At 41.5% G+C, this 15,142-nt stretch overlaps 1 protein-coding gene across 3 annotated transcripts in view; it reads right to left on the minus strand.

Annotated features, from left to right (window-relative positions):
- The window catches only part of UBAP1 (ubiquitin associated protein 1), a 72,936-nt gene that overhangs the window by 5,778 nt on the left and 52,016 nt on the right, over nt 1-15,142 (minus strand). For 2 of the 3 annotated variants that reach the window (XM_032299931.1, XM_032299933.1), the window contains 2 exons: nt 11,819-11,943; nt 3,640-4,563 (listed from right to left, as the gene is read on the minus strand). In XM_032299931.1, coding sequence (XP_032155822.1) covers nt 3,640-4,563; nt 11,819-11,943 — 1,049 coding nt within the window. The remainder of the gene's footprint in view (nt 1-3,639; nt 4,564-11,818; nt 11,944-15,142) is intronic. The other variant, XM_032299932.1, reaches the window with a different exon arrangement.

Raw genomic sequence — 15,142 nt, forward strand, 5'->3', positions numbered from 1 at the left:
CGCCTCGGCCTCCCAAAGTGCTGGGATTACAGGCTTGAGCCACCGCATCCCGCCGGGTTAACCAGTTTTTAATACATAGATTAACCAAATGTATTTGGGAAAATTATCATTAAGTTTTTGATAGCCTTGTTGAAGTACTTGGACAAAATGAGCAATAGATGGAAAAAAAAAAAAAACTATGCAAATCTCAAAAACAAGGTAGTTTAACAACAAGAAACAAAAGGCGCCAAAAAAAGTAATCACAGGCCGGGTGCAGTGGCTCACACCTATATCTTAGCACTTTGGGAGACCAAGGCAGGCAGAACGTTTGAACCTAGGAGTTGCAGACCAGCCTGAGCAACATGGCAAGACAATGTCTCTACAAAAAAATACAAAAATCAGCTGGGTATGGCAGCATGTGCCTGTAGTCCCAGGTATTGGAGGAGCTGAGGCTGGAGGATCTCTTGAGTTTGGGAGGTCAAAGCTGCAGTGAGCTGTGATCCCGTCACTGCACTCCAAACTGGGTGACAGAGTGAGATCCTGTCTTAAAAACAAAAAACAGAGGCCAGGCACAGTGGCTCACACCTGTAATCCAAACATTTTGGGAGGCCAAGGTGAGTGGATCACTTAAGGTCAGGAGTTCAAGACCAGCCTGGCCAACACGGTGAAATCCTGTCTCTACTAAAAATAAAAAAATTCATCAGGCATGGTGGCACATGCCTCTAACTGCAGCTACTCAGATGACTGAGGCAGGAGAGTCGCTCGAATCCGTGAGGTGGAGGTTGCATCGCGCCACTGCACTCCAGCTGGGTTGACAGACTCTGTCTCAAACAAGACACAAAGTAACCACAATATACTATCTGAACTCAGCAATAAATATTTACCCAATCATAAAAATGTGAACAATAATATTGACTTACCTAAAATTTGTGATATAAATATGATGGAGGATTAGGGATGGGAGGGGAGGGAGGGGCTACTAAAAAAGCTAGATCCTCAAGTTCTATAACAAGAAGTATAAAACTGTCTAAAATTGATAAATTTAAACAAATCAATATAAGCATTTTATTTAGAAAAACAGAGATAAATCCTGGCAGAAATAGCTTAATGAGCTAAAAGTGACCATGGAAAGCAAAACTGAAAAGGACAAGGTGAGGCAGGGAGCTACTATTTGTCAGTAATAAGCATTTTAAAAGCTACTTGATTTCATTAAAATGTGTTTGCATTACTCTGACAAAAATAAATTCATTAAAAAAATAGAGATAAAGAAGGACTCTGTATAAAAATAATGGCAACATAAGAAATGATCAACAGATTTGAATACCTAAAACCTAAGGAATTTTATGTCAAAATTTATCTAAAATACAATTTAAAGGCAAATTGGTGCTACTCTTTGTTTATTGAATACAGTTAGTAAATTCAGAACACAAAAATACAAGGGAAAAAGTAGACAGATTTTCCTGAATTAACTGTGAAAGAGTAAGAAATGCACCTATACCTAGAGAAAGAGAACACAATAGCAGAATTAGCCTCACCTGTGAGCACAGCAAGGGCTGGGAAGCACTGGGCAGACACTGGCTAGACCAAGCAGTTGTAGGAGAAACTCAGAATAGTGAACATTCCAAGATTGCTCTTAAGATTATCTCATGGATGTCTCACCTTCTAAGCTTAGTTTATATAAATTATAAAACATGAAATCAAAACCTCAAAAATGAGACCCAAACACTGGGCCTAAAATAGTTAATTCCAGGAACACTTCCCTGGGAATTCTGGTATGAAAGACGTATAGAACCCAGATGACCATGACCACCACCAAGACAACTTTCCTGCCTGTCACTGGATATCCTAGAGAGATGTTTCTCCCACTTCTCTGAGAAAGGGTCTCACTGTGAGCCTCAAAAACACACAAGATAGAGGGCCAAGATAGGATGTAGGCTTTGTTCTCTGGGAATAGGAATCTTGACTTCCTTAGAAAAACACGAGAACTCGCCAGGCACAGTAACTCACACCTGTAATCCCAGCATTTTTGGGAGGCTAAGGGAAGCACTCACTTGAGGTCAGAAATTCAAGACCAGCCTGGCCAATATAGTGAAACCCCATCTCTACCAAAAATACAAAAATTAGCCAGGGTGTGGTGACATGTGCTACTCAGAAGGGTGAGGTGGGAGAAGCGCTTGAACCTAGGAATCGGAGGTTGCAATGAGTCAAGATAGTGCCACTGCACTCCAGCCTGGGCGACAGAATTTGTCTCAAAAAAAAAAAAAAAGGAAAAACAACAGAACACCAGCTCTGTTTATACCTGCAGGTAGAAGGCAGCAAATTCTCAAGCCAACAAGAAGCAGGCCCCTTCCCATCCTGAGATCAATAGGCCAGAAAGAAACTCCACAATCAGGCTGGTCAAAGAATGACAAGTGTTGTAGTTTGAGAAAGATCTCTGCTGTTGGTTTATTGGCTTTGATTTCTAAATGATTAATCTAATTTTAAATGAGAGGAAGGGAGTATTGGCCAAGGATCCCTGATCTTTTCCAGGGAGCTTTTAATTTCTCTAAAGCATACAAAGTACCATGAAGAGGAAGGAGTACAGTGCTGACCAAAGCCCAACAACTGACCAAGAGGAATTAGAATGAAGCCTACTCCAAGAAGATAATGGTGTTCTGCACTCTATCGAGTTTATCTCGGCCAAGGTTTATGGACGTTTGCAAGCAGCTATGAGCACTGACAATAACAGTATTCACACAGACTATCACTGACCAAGAATGCTATTACTGGGACTTATAAAACAAGCAAAGATTTTATATCTTTTTACCAGCTAATAGCAGGCTTGTTATGGTCTCTGACAGATATCCCACCAATACATTCAGGTTCCTTTTTGGCTCTAGTCTGTTGTGCTTTTACATTTTAAAAAATCTGTAAGCTGGCCGGGCGTGGTGGCTCATGCCTGTAATCCCAGCACTTTGGGAGGCTGAGGCAGGTGGATCAAGTGAGGTCAGGAGTTCAAGACCAGCTTGGTCAACATGGTGAAACTCCATCTCTACTAAAAATATAAAAATTAGCTCGGCATGATGACACACGCCTGTAGTCCCCACTACTCGGGAAGCTGAGGCAGGAGAATTGCTTGAACCTAGGAGGTGGAGGTTGCAGTGACCCGAGATCACATAATTGCACTCCAGCCTGGGCAACAGAGTGAGACTCCATCTCAAAAAAAAAAAAAACAATCTGTAAGCTGGTATAGCAAAAGGTTCTTGACTTCTATAATTTCTATTCTAGAATCCAATAATGTGTTGTTCTGTACTGCCAGGCTCAGTGACTCACACCTATAATCCCAGCACTTCGGGAGGCCAAGGCAAGCAGATCGCTTGAGTCCAAGAGTTCAAGACCAGCCCAGGCAACATGGCAAAACCCTATCTCTACAAAAAATACAAGTTAGTTGGGTGTAGTGGCACACGCCTATAGTCCCAGCTATGCAGGAGGCTGATGAGGGGGGAGGATTGCTTGAGCCTGGGAGGTCGAGGCTACAGTAAGGTACGATGACACCACTGCATTCTAGCCTGGGCAACAGAATGAGACCCTGCCTTGAAAAAAAAAAAACAACCAAACAGCAACAAAAAACACAATATTTGTCCTCAGGAAAGGGAGCTGGGAGGGATTTAAAAGACTTACCGTGGGACCAGTATTTGGAGGTGATGATTCCTCTGTACACACAGATAAAACAGAGAGGGAAGGCATCTGGGAGGACGTCAGGGCTGGCATCTCTGTGCCACTGTCCAAGTTCAAAGCTGAAAGCCCAAGAGTGTGATGTCCGTTGAGCTCACTGGCACTGCTTTGGGTGGATGGCTTTAGGGAATTCTGGAACGTGCCATTGCGGAGGCAGGATGTGCTATGGAAAGTGCTCGCCAGCTTGGCTGTCTTCTGATTGCTGTCATCAGAGTCAAGTTTGGGGAAAGACAGGGATTTGATATTGCTTACTGCAGGTATAGGGGGGAGGGACACTTTGGAAGACAGTGACATCTTTTCACAGTTGCCCAACTGTGGTAAGGTTATAAAGCCATTGGGTTTATGAAGAGGCTTGAAATCTAGGGTCACCCGTTCCAAGGATGCCAGGACCTCCTCATCCTGTAACACTGACCCAGAGCCTCCCCTGGGCAAGTTATTGTCCAATAACTGAGCCATAATGGGTCCAGTGGTTCCTACCAGAATATTTCTCAGCTCTTCCTTCTCATCAATAGTTTTTAACTCCAGATTATCAAATGGGTCTTCTTCACACTCAAAGTCAGCAAGATTGAAATCTGCCTTTATGTGTGGTGGGCTGAGAACTTTCTGTTTCGTGGCACTACTGCTGACCCGAGTTGGAGTGAGGATGCTGTTGTGCTGCAAGCTGGCAAGGATGGGGTTAATAGGAGGTGGCATTGTGGCTGTACTGTGAGTCTTGGAGAAGCTCATTTTGCTATCACCCTCTGGGCCACTCTTAGAATTCACTTTAGCTTCTGCTTCTGCAATTTTGAGCTTCGCTTCCCGCTTGGCTTCTTGGATTTTCTTAATCTCTTCAGCCCACTCAATGGTTTTCTTTTCCAAGGAGAAGTCATACTGCAAAGATATAGCAGAGGAAGAGGATATGAATCCAGGTGGCCATCCTTCCCCTACCCAATGCACTCCTTCCTCACTCCTGGTGCAAGAGGAAAACCTGACAAGGCAGCATTTAAAGCATGTGGGATGATCCCCACTAAAGAGTAAGCCTTCCAATGTCCTTATAAGATTTAACCAAACTATGTTCCCAGATTACTTGTAGAAATTAATTAAAAAGAACTCCTATAACCTTTAACCCAACATACCAGGCCAAATGTACCTTGCTACTTCCCTTCTCTCTCTCTCTCAGGCCATTTCCCTTCCCAGAATTCTTCATTGGTGCCTCAAGCAGAGCTCAGTTACGTCCTCTATGAAGCTTTCCCCATGGCCCACTCCTTCTTTGTAACTCTTACAGCATTTGTCTCTATCAGTCATTTGATGCTGAGCACATGTGACCACATGTAGCTTTCATCTTTAATCTCTAGCTTCCCCAAAAGTATCACTAGCCTCTTGTGGGCAGAAATCTGGCAACAGACCCTCCTTAGGTCTCTATTATGTAGCGAAATGTCCTAAACAAATCCCAGGCCAGGTAACGATAGCCTCGAACATTTAAGAATACCTGTAAGGTGCCATGCATGATTCTAAACGCTTTTTATGTATTGACTCTCCAGATTTTCTAAATAATCCTTTAAAGTAATAACTTTAAAGGACCCTGTTATCCCTACTTAACAGGGTCTACAACCAAGCATAAAGCTGGAAGGTAAACAGAAGAGCCTGGATTTGAACCCAGGCAGTCTGACTACAGATTCTATGCTCTTAAACCACTATCTATTAGATTATGATGAACGGTTGTAGTTAAAATGCAGAAAATCTTCTAAGAAATCGAGGCATATTCAGAGTAAGATTTTTACAGAGCAAATTACACAAAAATCTACTTCATGGTTCTTTAACAATACCTTAAGCATCGCTCAATTTACAGAAATTTCTTTTGCACACTTAAAAGAAATACACTTATAATATAAAGCAACATTCACATAGGACAGGAAAAAACAAAACCTTTGGCTTTCACCCCACAGCACTAAGCTAAACATGCTTATGTGCATGTCCAAGGTTAGAGACACAGTTAAAGTAAAAAGGGGGGAAAAGAGAGGTCTAACATGCTAACGCCAGAATTTTAGAGTAGAAGAAACAGGAAAGAGTGCCTGGTCATTTTCAAGCCTTTCAAATACAAACAACAAAAGAGAAACCTAGAAAGGCACATGTCAACAAGTTACTTTAAATCCTGAGCCAGTTGCTGTGCCTCAGAAAGACACATGGGGGGGCCGTGTGTCTTTCTACAGATCGATCACTGGGCTTCCTTTCTACCACTAACAGAACAATGAGAAAAGAGCAGTGACAGTGACTCGGCTCTTCTAACTGTGGAGAAAATCCAATTTTGCAACTGGTTTCCTCCATTAAAAACGGAGGCTAAAACTAACTTCCCACTGCCTATAAACATTGTTCTTTGAAGTTTTATTCAAAAAACAATTGAAAATTTCTTTCCTTTTCTAGCAAATATTCATTAACTTTTGTTGTTTAGTTACCAAAGTAATGTAGAATACTTGGAACACAGAAAAACAGGGCAGTTGCAGGGAGGGCGGTGGCTGGGGGTGGCAGAAATATTAAAGTAGAAAAGAATGTGGTTGGAGTATAATAATAAATAACATCATCTAGCATTTATGGAGTTCCAGGAACCAGAGTGAGCATTATAAATGCATTATTTAACTCTTCTTTTTTTTTTTTTTTTGAGACAGAGTTTCGCTCTTGTTACCCAGGCTGGAGTGCAATGGCGCGATCTTGGCTCACCGCAACCTCCGCCTCCTGGGTTCAGGCAATTCTCCTGCCTCAGCCTCCTGAGTAGCTGGGATTACAGGCACGCGCCACCATGCCTAGCTAATTTTTTGTAGTTTTTAGTAGAGACGGGGTTTCACCATGTTGACCAGGATGGTCTCGATCTCTTGACCTCGTGATCCACCCGCCTCAGCCTCCCAAAGTGCTGGGATTACAGGCGTGAGCCACCGCGCCCGGCCAACTCTTCTAACGACCTTAAAAGCTAATCATCCTCATCCTAACTTTGCAGATGAGGAAATGGAAGCCTGGAGAAGTTAAAAAATTTGTCCAAGATTATACAGCTATTACATGTCAATTCTCCAGCGCGTGTATGAGTGACACCAGAGGATGTTCTAAACTATGACAATAAGGGCTACCTCACGCTACCGTGAGACACATTCAACAAAGTTTTCTGGACCCTAGAAGCAAGGGCTGTGTATCTTTTACTGGCTCAGCTTAAAGGAATTTTAGCTGAAGTTGAGTTTGTATTGTCATGCAAGGGCAAATATGACAGTTACAGGAACTTTCAAGCCATCTGTCTAGGGCTGTAGGTCTGACTGTTCTCTAGGTACAGAAGGGAACAGTACCAACACGCAATCTAATTCCCCATGGAAACCCCGGGCAGTCAAAGTTTAAGGCTGCTTTGTTGGATGGACACAGTGGCTCATCCCTGTAATCCCAACACTTTGAGAGGCCAAGGTGGGTAGATCACTTGAGTTAAGGGGTTTGAGACCAGCCTAGCCAACATAGTGAAAACCCATCTCTACTAAAAATACAAAAATTATCCAGGTGTGGTGGTGCATGCCTATAGTCCCAGCTACTCAGAAGGCTGAAGCAGGAGATCTCTTGAACCTGGGAGGTAAAGGTTGCAGTGAGCCTAGATGGTGCCAGTGTACTCCAGCCAGGGCAAAAGAGTGAGCACTGTCTCAAAAAAAAAAAAAAGGTTGCTTTGTGCAATTAGAGAACAAAAATATTTCACCTGGCCCACATTGGAATGGAGCTCTTATCCTTAATCTCCTTTTGTTATCAGTGGGTGCTATGAGCACCATGAGCACAATACCATGCATTTACTAGTGCTTCAGACTGACCAAACAAATGGGAAATGCCCAGCAAAACCTAAATCAACAACAACCTGGGAATCAAAACAAGTTTTATGAAAGCATCAATAAAGCAGTGAATAATGAGGAACAAGATAGGTGTTTTTAAATCATATTGCTAATAGTATCATGCACACAGGTAAGTATTTAATGACTATTTGTTATTGCCAATAAAAAGAATTCTCAGACAAACAGAACAAGGAAAAACGTTATAAAGTAAGTCTGTCTCTCTTCTGGCCCAATAAAGTCTCCATACACAAAAGGAACATTAATTCAGTATTAAAGATGCTTAACATAAGATGCTTGGCATCATTGGTCATGAAAGAAATGCGAGAGACAACTTCACACCCACAAGAATGTATATAATCAAAAAGAGTTAATAACAAGAGTTGGCAAGGATGTGAAGAAACCGGTACCCTCTTGTTGTGCTGCTGGGATTGTAAAATTGTGCAGCCACTTTGGGAAAAACAGTAGTCCTTTAAAATGTTAAACATGGAGTTACCATGACCCAGCAATTCCACTCCTATGCATTATACCCAAGAAAACTGAAAACATGTGTCCACATAGAAATCTGTTTAAAGATGCTCAGAGCATCATTATTCTTAACAGCCAAAAAGTGGAAACTACCACAATGTCCATCAGCTGATGAACAGATAAACAAAATGTGTTATATCCAAACAATGAAATATTATTCACCCATAAAAATAAATGAAGCACTAATACTTCATTCATACAATATGGATCAACCTTGAAAACATTATGCGAAGTGAATAAGCTACATGCATACTGCAGAATTCCATTTATATGAAATAGAATAGGCAAATCAATAGAGACAGAAAGTAGATAGTGGTTGCCAGAGGCTAGGAGGAGACAAGAGTGGGGAGTGACTTCTAGTGGATACTGGGTTTCCTTTGGGGTGATGAAAATTTTCAGGAATTAGATGGTGGCTCTCACACCTGTAATCTTAGCACTTTGGGAGGCTGAAGTGGGCATATCACTTGAGGCCAGGAGTTAAAGACCAGCCTGGGCTATATGGTGAAACACCATCTCTACAAAAAATACAAAACTTAGCCAGGCATGGTAGTGCATGCCAGTAGTCTCAACTACTCAGGAGGCTGAGATGGGAGGATCACCAAGCTCAGGGAGGTCGAGGCTGCAGTGAGCCACAATTACACCACTAGACTCCTGCCTGGGTGACAGAGTGAGGCTGTGTCTACAAACAAACAATTTAAAGAAAAAAAAAAAAAGGTAAATTTCATGATATGTGAATTATACCTCGATAAAGATGTTTTTTTCCTCCCGAAAGTAACTGAAGTTCCCTAATTATGATTATTCACCGCATATAGACTTTGGAAGATAAAATAAGTAATACTTTAATTTAGAGTAAAATGGTGATGCCTTAGTGAATTCCAGAAAAACGTCTTTTCCTGACAGCTGCATTTTAAAAAATCTTCCTATGTCACAGGAAGAGTTATTTTTCTGTTTCTCTAGGTAACTTCTCTAAACTGTACCTTGAGGACAGTGATTAAGGCATTTATCTCTACCTTCAGTGCCCAGTAGACCACCTCTCAAAAACAGGCATTCAGTAAATGTGTACTGCAGAAAATAAGTAACACAGGGCTATTTGTTGCTTTCACAGAGTAATTCAGTACATTTCTATATAACTGAGCCTTAAATATGGAAGGATTGAGAAAGAAGCCCTCGAAGAGATAGCCTTTACGCACAATCTAGAATAAACAGATTTGAACGGAGAGTTTTCAGTATAGTGAGAAAAAGAATATTCCAGGTGGAGATAACAGCTCATGGGCAGAAGAAGTATAGAGTGAGATAACGTACAAGGTCTAACAGACTATATAATTGATGAGCTCAATTGCTCTGCCATAACCTTGTGTCTAAACTAGACTCAGTAAGGACTGGTCAGTCACTGAACCTTTTGAACAGTTTTGAACAGGGATGTGACAATTTAAAACTTTAAGATTATTCTAGAAACAATGTAAAAAATAGAAGGAAAACACTGCAAGCAGGAGGGCCAATTAAAGAGGCTACTGCAACAGCCCAGGTGAAAAATGAGGTAAGGCTAAACTGCAATTTGAGACACAGTACATCTAACTTGAGTGACTAAAAAGAGAATGAGGACGTTAACAGAGAAAGGGAAAGAGGTGAAAAAGCTAGTTAAATGGGCAATGGGAATTTGTTCTGTGCCAGGTACAGAGTCCCAGGAATATACAATCTAACGGAGTACACAAAATCTGTAGGTATGTAAAACATAAATGTGTGTGTGTAACAATGTGAATCAGGCAGCAATAGGAGCTATAAGAAACAAAAATAGGCCGGGCGCGGTGGCTCAAGCCTGTAATCCCAGCACTTTGGGAGGCCGAGGCGGGTGGATCACGAGGTCAAGAAATCGAGACCATCCTGGTCAACATGGTGAAACCCCATCTCTACTAAAAATACAAAAAATTAGCTGGGCATGGTGGTGCGTGCCTGTAATCCCAGCTACTCAGGAGACTGAGGCAGGAGAATTGCCTGAACCCAGGAGGTGGAGGTTGCGGTGAGCCGAGATCAAGCCATCACACTCCAGCCTGAGTAACATGAGTGAAACTCCGTCTCAAAAAAAAAAAAGAAACAAAAATAACAGACTAACAGTCATAATGACAAAGACATTCTCTAAAAAATGCATGTTAAGCAATTTCGTCGTGAGAGCACAGTGTACTTACACAAACCTAGATGGTACAGCCTGCTACACCCTAGGCTATACAGTATTGCTGTAGTACAGTATTGCTCCTAGGCTACAAACCTGTACAGCATGTTAGTATACTGAATACTGTAGGTACTGTAGGCAATTGTAGCACAATGGCAAGTATTTATCTATCTAAACCAATCTAAACATAAATATTCAGAGTAAAAATATGGTATAAAAGATTAAAAATGGGCCAGGTGCGGTGGCTCATGCCTGTAATCCCAGCACTTTGGGAGGTCAAGACAGATGAATCACCTGAGGTCAGGAGTTGAGACCAACCTGACTAACAAGGTAAAACCCTGTCTCAGCTAAAAATACAAAATTAGCCAGCCTGTAATCCCAGCTACTCAGGAGGCTGAGGCAGGAGATCACTTGAACCCGGGAGGCAGAGGTTGCAGTGAGCCAAGATTGCACCTGCACTCCAGCCTGGGCAGCAAAAGTGAAACTCCATCTCAAAAACAAAGAAAAGATGAAAAATGGTCCACCTAGATAGGGCACTTACCATAAATGGAGCTCGCAGGACTGGAAGTTGCTCTGGGTGAGTCAGTTAATAAGTGGTGGGTGAATGTGAAGACCTAGGACATTACTATACAGTACTACAGACTTTAGAAACACTGTACAATTTGGCTACACTAAATTTATAAAAAACAATTTTTCTCTCAATAATAAATTAACTCTAGCTTACTATGACTTTTTTACTTTAAATTTTTAAACTTGTTTACTCTTCTGAACTAACACGTAGCCTAAAATACAAATACATCATACAGCTGTACCAAAATATTTTTCTTTATACCCTTATTCTATAAGCTTTTTGATCTTTAAATTTTTTTTTAACTTTTTAAACTTTTCTTAAAGATGAAGCCTAGGCCTAGAGGAGGTCAGGACCAACAGTATCACTGTTTCCCACCTCCCTATCTTGTCTCACTAGATTTTCTTCAGGAGCAATACTTGTATGGAGCTCTCATCTCCTATGATCACAATGCCTTCCTCTGGAATATCTCCTGAAGGATCTACCTGAGGCTGTTTTACAGTTAACTTTTTTAATAAGTAGAAAGATAATGCTAAAAAGTACAGCACAGTAATACATAAATAACATAGGCATTTATTTGTATTACATACTGTACTGAATTGTATGTGCTATACTTTTATAAGACTGTCAATGCAGATTTGTTTACACCAGCATCACCACAAACAAGTAATGCACTGTGATACACTGTTACAATGGCCACTACTATGTAACTAGGTGATAGGAACATATATATATGTAATTTTTTATTTTTATTTTTTTACCCCCAATAGAGACGAGGTCTCATTACGTTTCCCAGGCTGGTCTCAAACTCGAGCTCAAGTGATCCTCCCACTTCGGCCACCCACAGTGCTAGGATTACAGGTGTGAGCCTCCACGCCCAGCCCCTTATAATTTTATGGGACCACCATTGCGCATGCGGTCCATCATTGACCAAAACGTGATTCAGCTCACAGCTGTCGTTTTTTCTATTTCACTATACATCAAATTCTTACTCTTTAAACTTTTAAATGCACTAAACTTTAACTAAAAATTACCACTTACCTGTACTTCTCTGACAACCTGCAAACAATCAGGCAAGGAGAAGCCAATAGGTAGACCAACTTTAGCTGGTGTTTTGAATTTGTCTCCTATCTTAAATGGGACATCATCAAGGTAACTGAAAGTCCCTATAATCAAAAATAAAGTAGAAAATATCAGCAAAGAACTTCATTATTTGTTTTGCCATAATCTTATGTCTAATGGATATGCATTAATTTTTGCTATCCTAAGACTAGAAGTTACAGAGCGTTCCTTCTCTGACTGCTTACCTTTTCCTTGACCCTAAATCTCTGAGAAGGAAATCCTACTGATTCAGTCTACTTGGTCTTTAAATTAGAGTTTGTTTTCAATGGCACTTAGTGCAAAATCCAAAGTACTCACAGCAGCCTAAGAGGCCTTCCCCATCGCCCACAGCCTGTCTGCCCTCATCTCCTTACAGTCATCCTCTGGCTCACTGTACTAAGTCATGGTGACCTCTGCCCTTAAAGATGACAGGCTCAGTCCACCTCAAAAATTCTGTAAGTACTGACCGTTCCTTCTAAATGGAACACTCTTCTGTCAGACATTCACATGACTCAATCCTTCAAGTCTTTATTCAAATGTTACCTTCTCAGTGATGCTTACTCTGACCCACTCTACTTAAAAGTACTACCCCACCCTCACTACAATACTCCCATATTACCATCTACCTTTTCCCCATAACACTTATTGCCTTCTAACATTATAAATTGACTTTTTAATTATATTTATTGTTTCTCTTTCCCAAAGAAATAAAGGCTCCTTGTGGGCAAGTATTTAAGTATAACTTACTGAATGAAGTATTCTCAAAACCCTCATTGCCTGGCACACATCAGCATTTAATAAACACTGCTGAAGGTCAGGCATGGTGGCTCACACCTGTAATCCCAACACTTCAGGAGGCCAAGGCGGGCAGATCATGAAGTCAGAAGATCAAGACCATCCTGGCTAACACAGTGAAACCCCCTCTCTACTAAAAATGCAAAAAATTAGCTAGGCATGGTGGCACATGCCTGAAGTCCCAGCTACCTGGGGGGCTGAGGCAGGAGAATCACTTGAACCGGGGAGGCGAGGTTGCAGTGAGCCGAGATCGCACCACTACACTCCAGCCTGGGCAACCAGTCGAGACTCCATCTCAAAAAAATAAATAAATACTCCCCAGAAAAGAATCTCCTTGATTAGGATTCTCTACTTTACAAAAAAAATCATTTTTAATTAATATAAAGAATTACTCTAGCTTAAAAAACAAAATGTTACATTCTAGAACAACATGGCAATACTTAAGTAGCACAACACTTAAATGAAAAAGGGAAAACCAGACAAAATCATGGGATTCTGAATATGATTATCAGGAACACAAGCTATATACAATGGAGCTGCTTTAATCTCTTAAAGGTTCTTTGCCCATCATAACTGAACGATATGGAAAGACCAAAACATGACCATCAATTCACAGGCTCTGATAAAAAGGAAAACGCCTCTTGTATATGACTCTCAATAGCTATATACTCCAAACCAGGCCATGTTCTCTTTTCTGGAGCAGCTCTGGGAGGCTAATTTACTGGCAGAACCATGGCTGACAATGAAATATAGTTGATAAAATAAATTTTGTTTTTCAATATCGGCAATTGGTAAATAGCATGAGCTGAGCCTCATATTATTTTCTTGGGTGCTCACAGACACAGAATAAGACAATTACACCCTTCCACAAAGACAATTTCTTCCTTACAAACACAGAATAAGGCAATTACACCCCTTCCACGAAGATGACTTCTTCCTTACAAGCACTGTGTAGATCTCAAGAATTATCAAGGTCAGAAAATATTTGTAATCTTATCATTCCCATTTCCTGGGATAGGTATTCTTCTGATACACCTGAAACTCTCCATCAGGAAGAATGCCCTCTACTCCCAACCCTTGAGGGATGGGTGTCTTTCCCATCTAACTTCTAACTTCTAGCCAGAACTAAAACATTGGTACCTCAAACACTCAGCTAGCAAATTAAATTCACAACTATGTTCAATTTAGTAATTTAACATTCTAGGAAATCATTATAATTATTAACACTCTAGGCAATTTTCCAAGTGTGGTCATACTTTTAGATGTGCTATTTTCATGGCTGGCAATGCCTATCACATCCTTACTGTTATTTACTTGAGTAATTACTATTTAGCCCTTTTAGAATAAACTCAAGAGGCTGGGCAAAGCGGCTCATGCCTGTAATCTCAGCCCTTTGGGAGGCTGAGGCAGGTGGATCGCCTAAGGTCAGGAGTTCTAGACTAGCCTGGCCAACACGGTGACCAACACGGTGAAACCCCATCTCTACAAAAAAATACAAAAATTTGTTGGGCATAGTGGCACACGCCTATAGTCCCAGCTACTTGGGAGGCTGAGGAAGGAAAATTGCTTAAACCTAGGAGGTGGAGGGTGCAGTGAGCCTCAAGAACAGCTCCTTTCTCAACCTCAGAGAATACTCAGTTAATACTACCCCCTTAGGGCTTACTTCTATGTATTGTTACTAGTTCATTTCCTTACCCTCCCCTCAGAGACTTTCAGCAAGAATTTGAGTGTCCCTTAACAGGGGAGAAATGTTTCATATCTGTATCACCAAACTCAGTATAATGTCTGGCTGGTAAAATGTGTTCAGTGAATGAAGAACCAATAATAAAGACATGTTTCTGGCCCGGCGCAGTGGCTCACACCTATAATCCCTGCACTTTGGGAGGCTGAGGCGGGTGGATTACCTGAGGTCAGGAGTAGGAGACCAGCCTGGCCAACATGGTGAAACCCTGTCTCTACTAAAAATATAAAAAATTAGCCAGGTGTGGTGGTGGGGCCTGTAATCCCAGCCACCTACTCGGGAGGCTGAGGCAGGAGAATCGCTTGAACCTAGGAGGCAGAAGTTGCAGTGAGTTGAGAACGAGCTAGTGCACTCCAGCCTGGGCAACAAGAGCAAAACTTTGTCTCAAAAAATAAATATATATACATACAAATAAAGACATGCTGGCCACCCAGGCACAGTGGCACAAGTCTGTAATCCCAGCACTTTGGGAGGCCGAGGCCGGCGATCACCTAAGGTCAAGAGATTGAGATCATCCTGTCCAACATGGTGAAACCCCGTCTCTACTAAAAATACAAAAATTAGTTGGGAGTGGTGGTGTACACCTGTAGTCCCAGCTACTTGGAAGGCTGAGGCAGGAGAGACACTTGAACCCGGGAGGCAGAGGTTGCAGTGAAGTGAGATTATGCCACTGCCCTCCAACCACCTGGCAACAGAGCAAGCAAGAGTCCATCTCAAAAATAAAAAAT

This window comes from Sapajus apella, unplaced genomic scaffold, assembly GCF_009761245.1.
Source record: "Sapajus apella isolate SASKATOON/1434 unplaced genomic scaffold, GSC_monkey_1.0 scaffold42, whole genome shotgun sequence".
In the NCBI taxonomy this organism is placed as follows: Eukaryota; Metazoa; Chordata; class Mammalia; order Primates; family Cebidae; genus Sapajus; species Sapajus apella.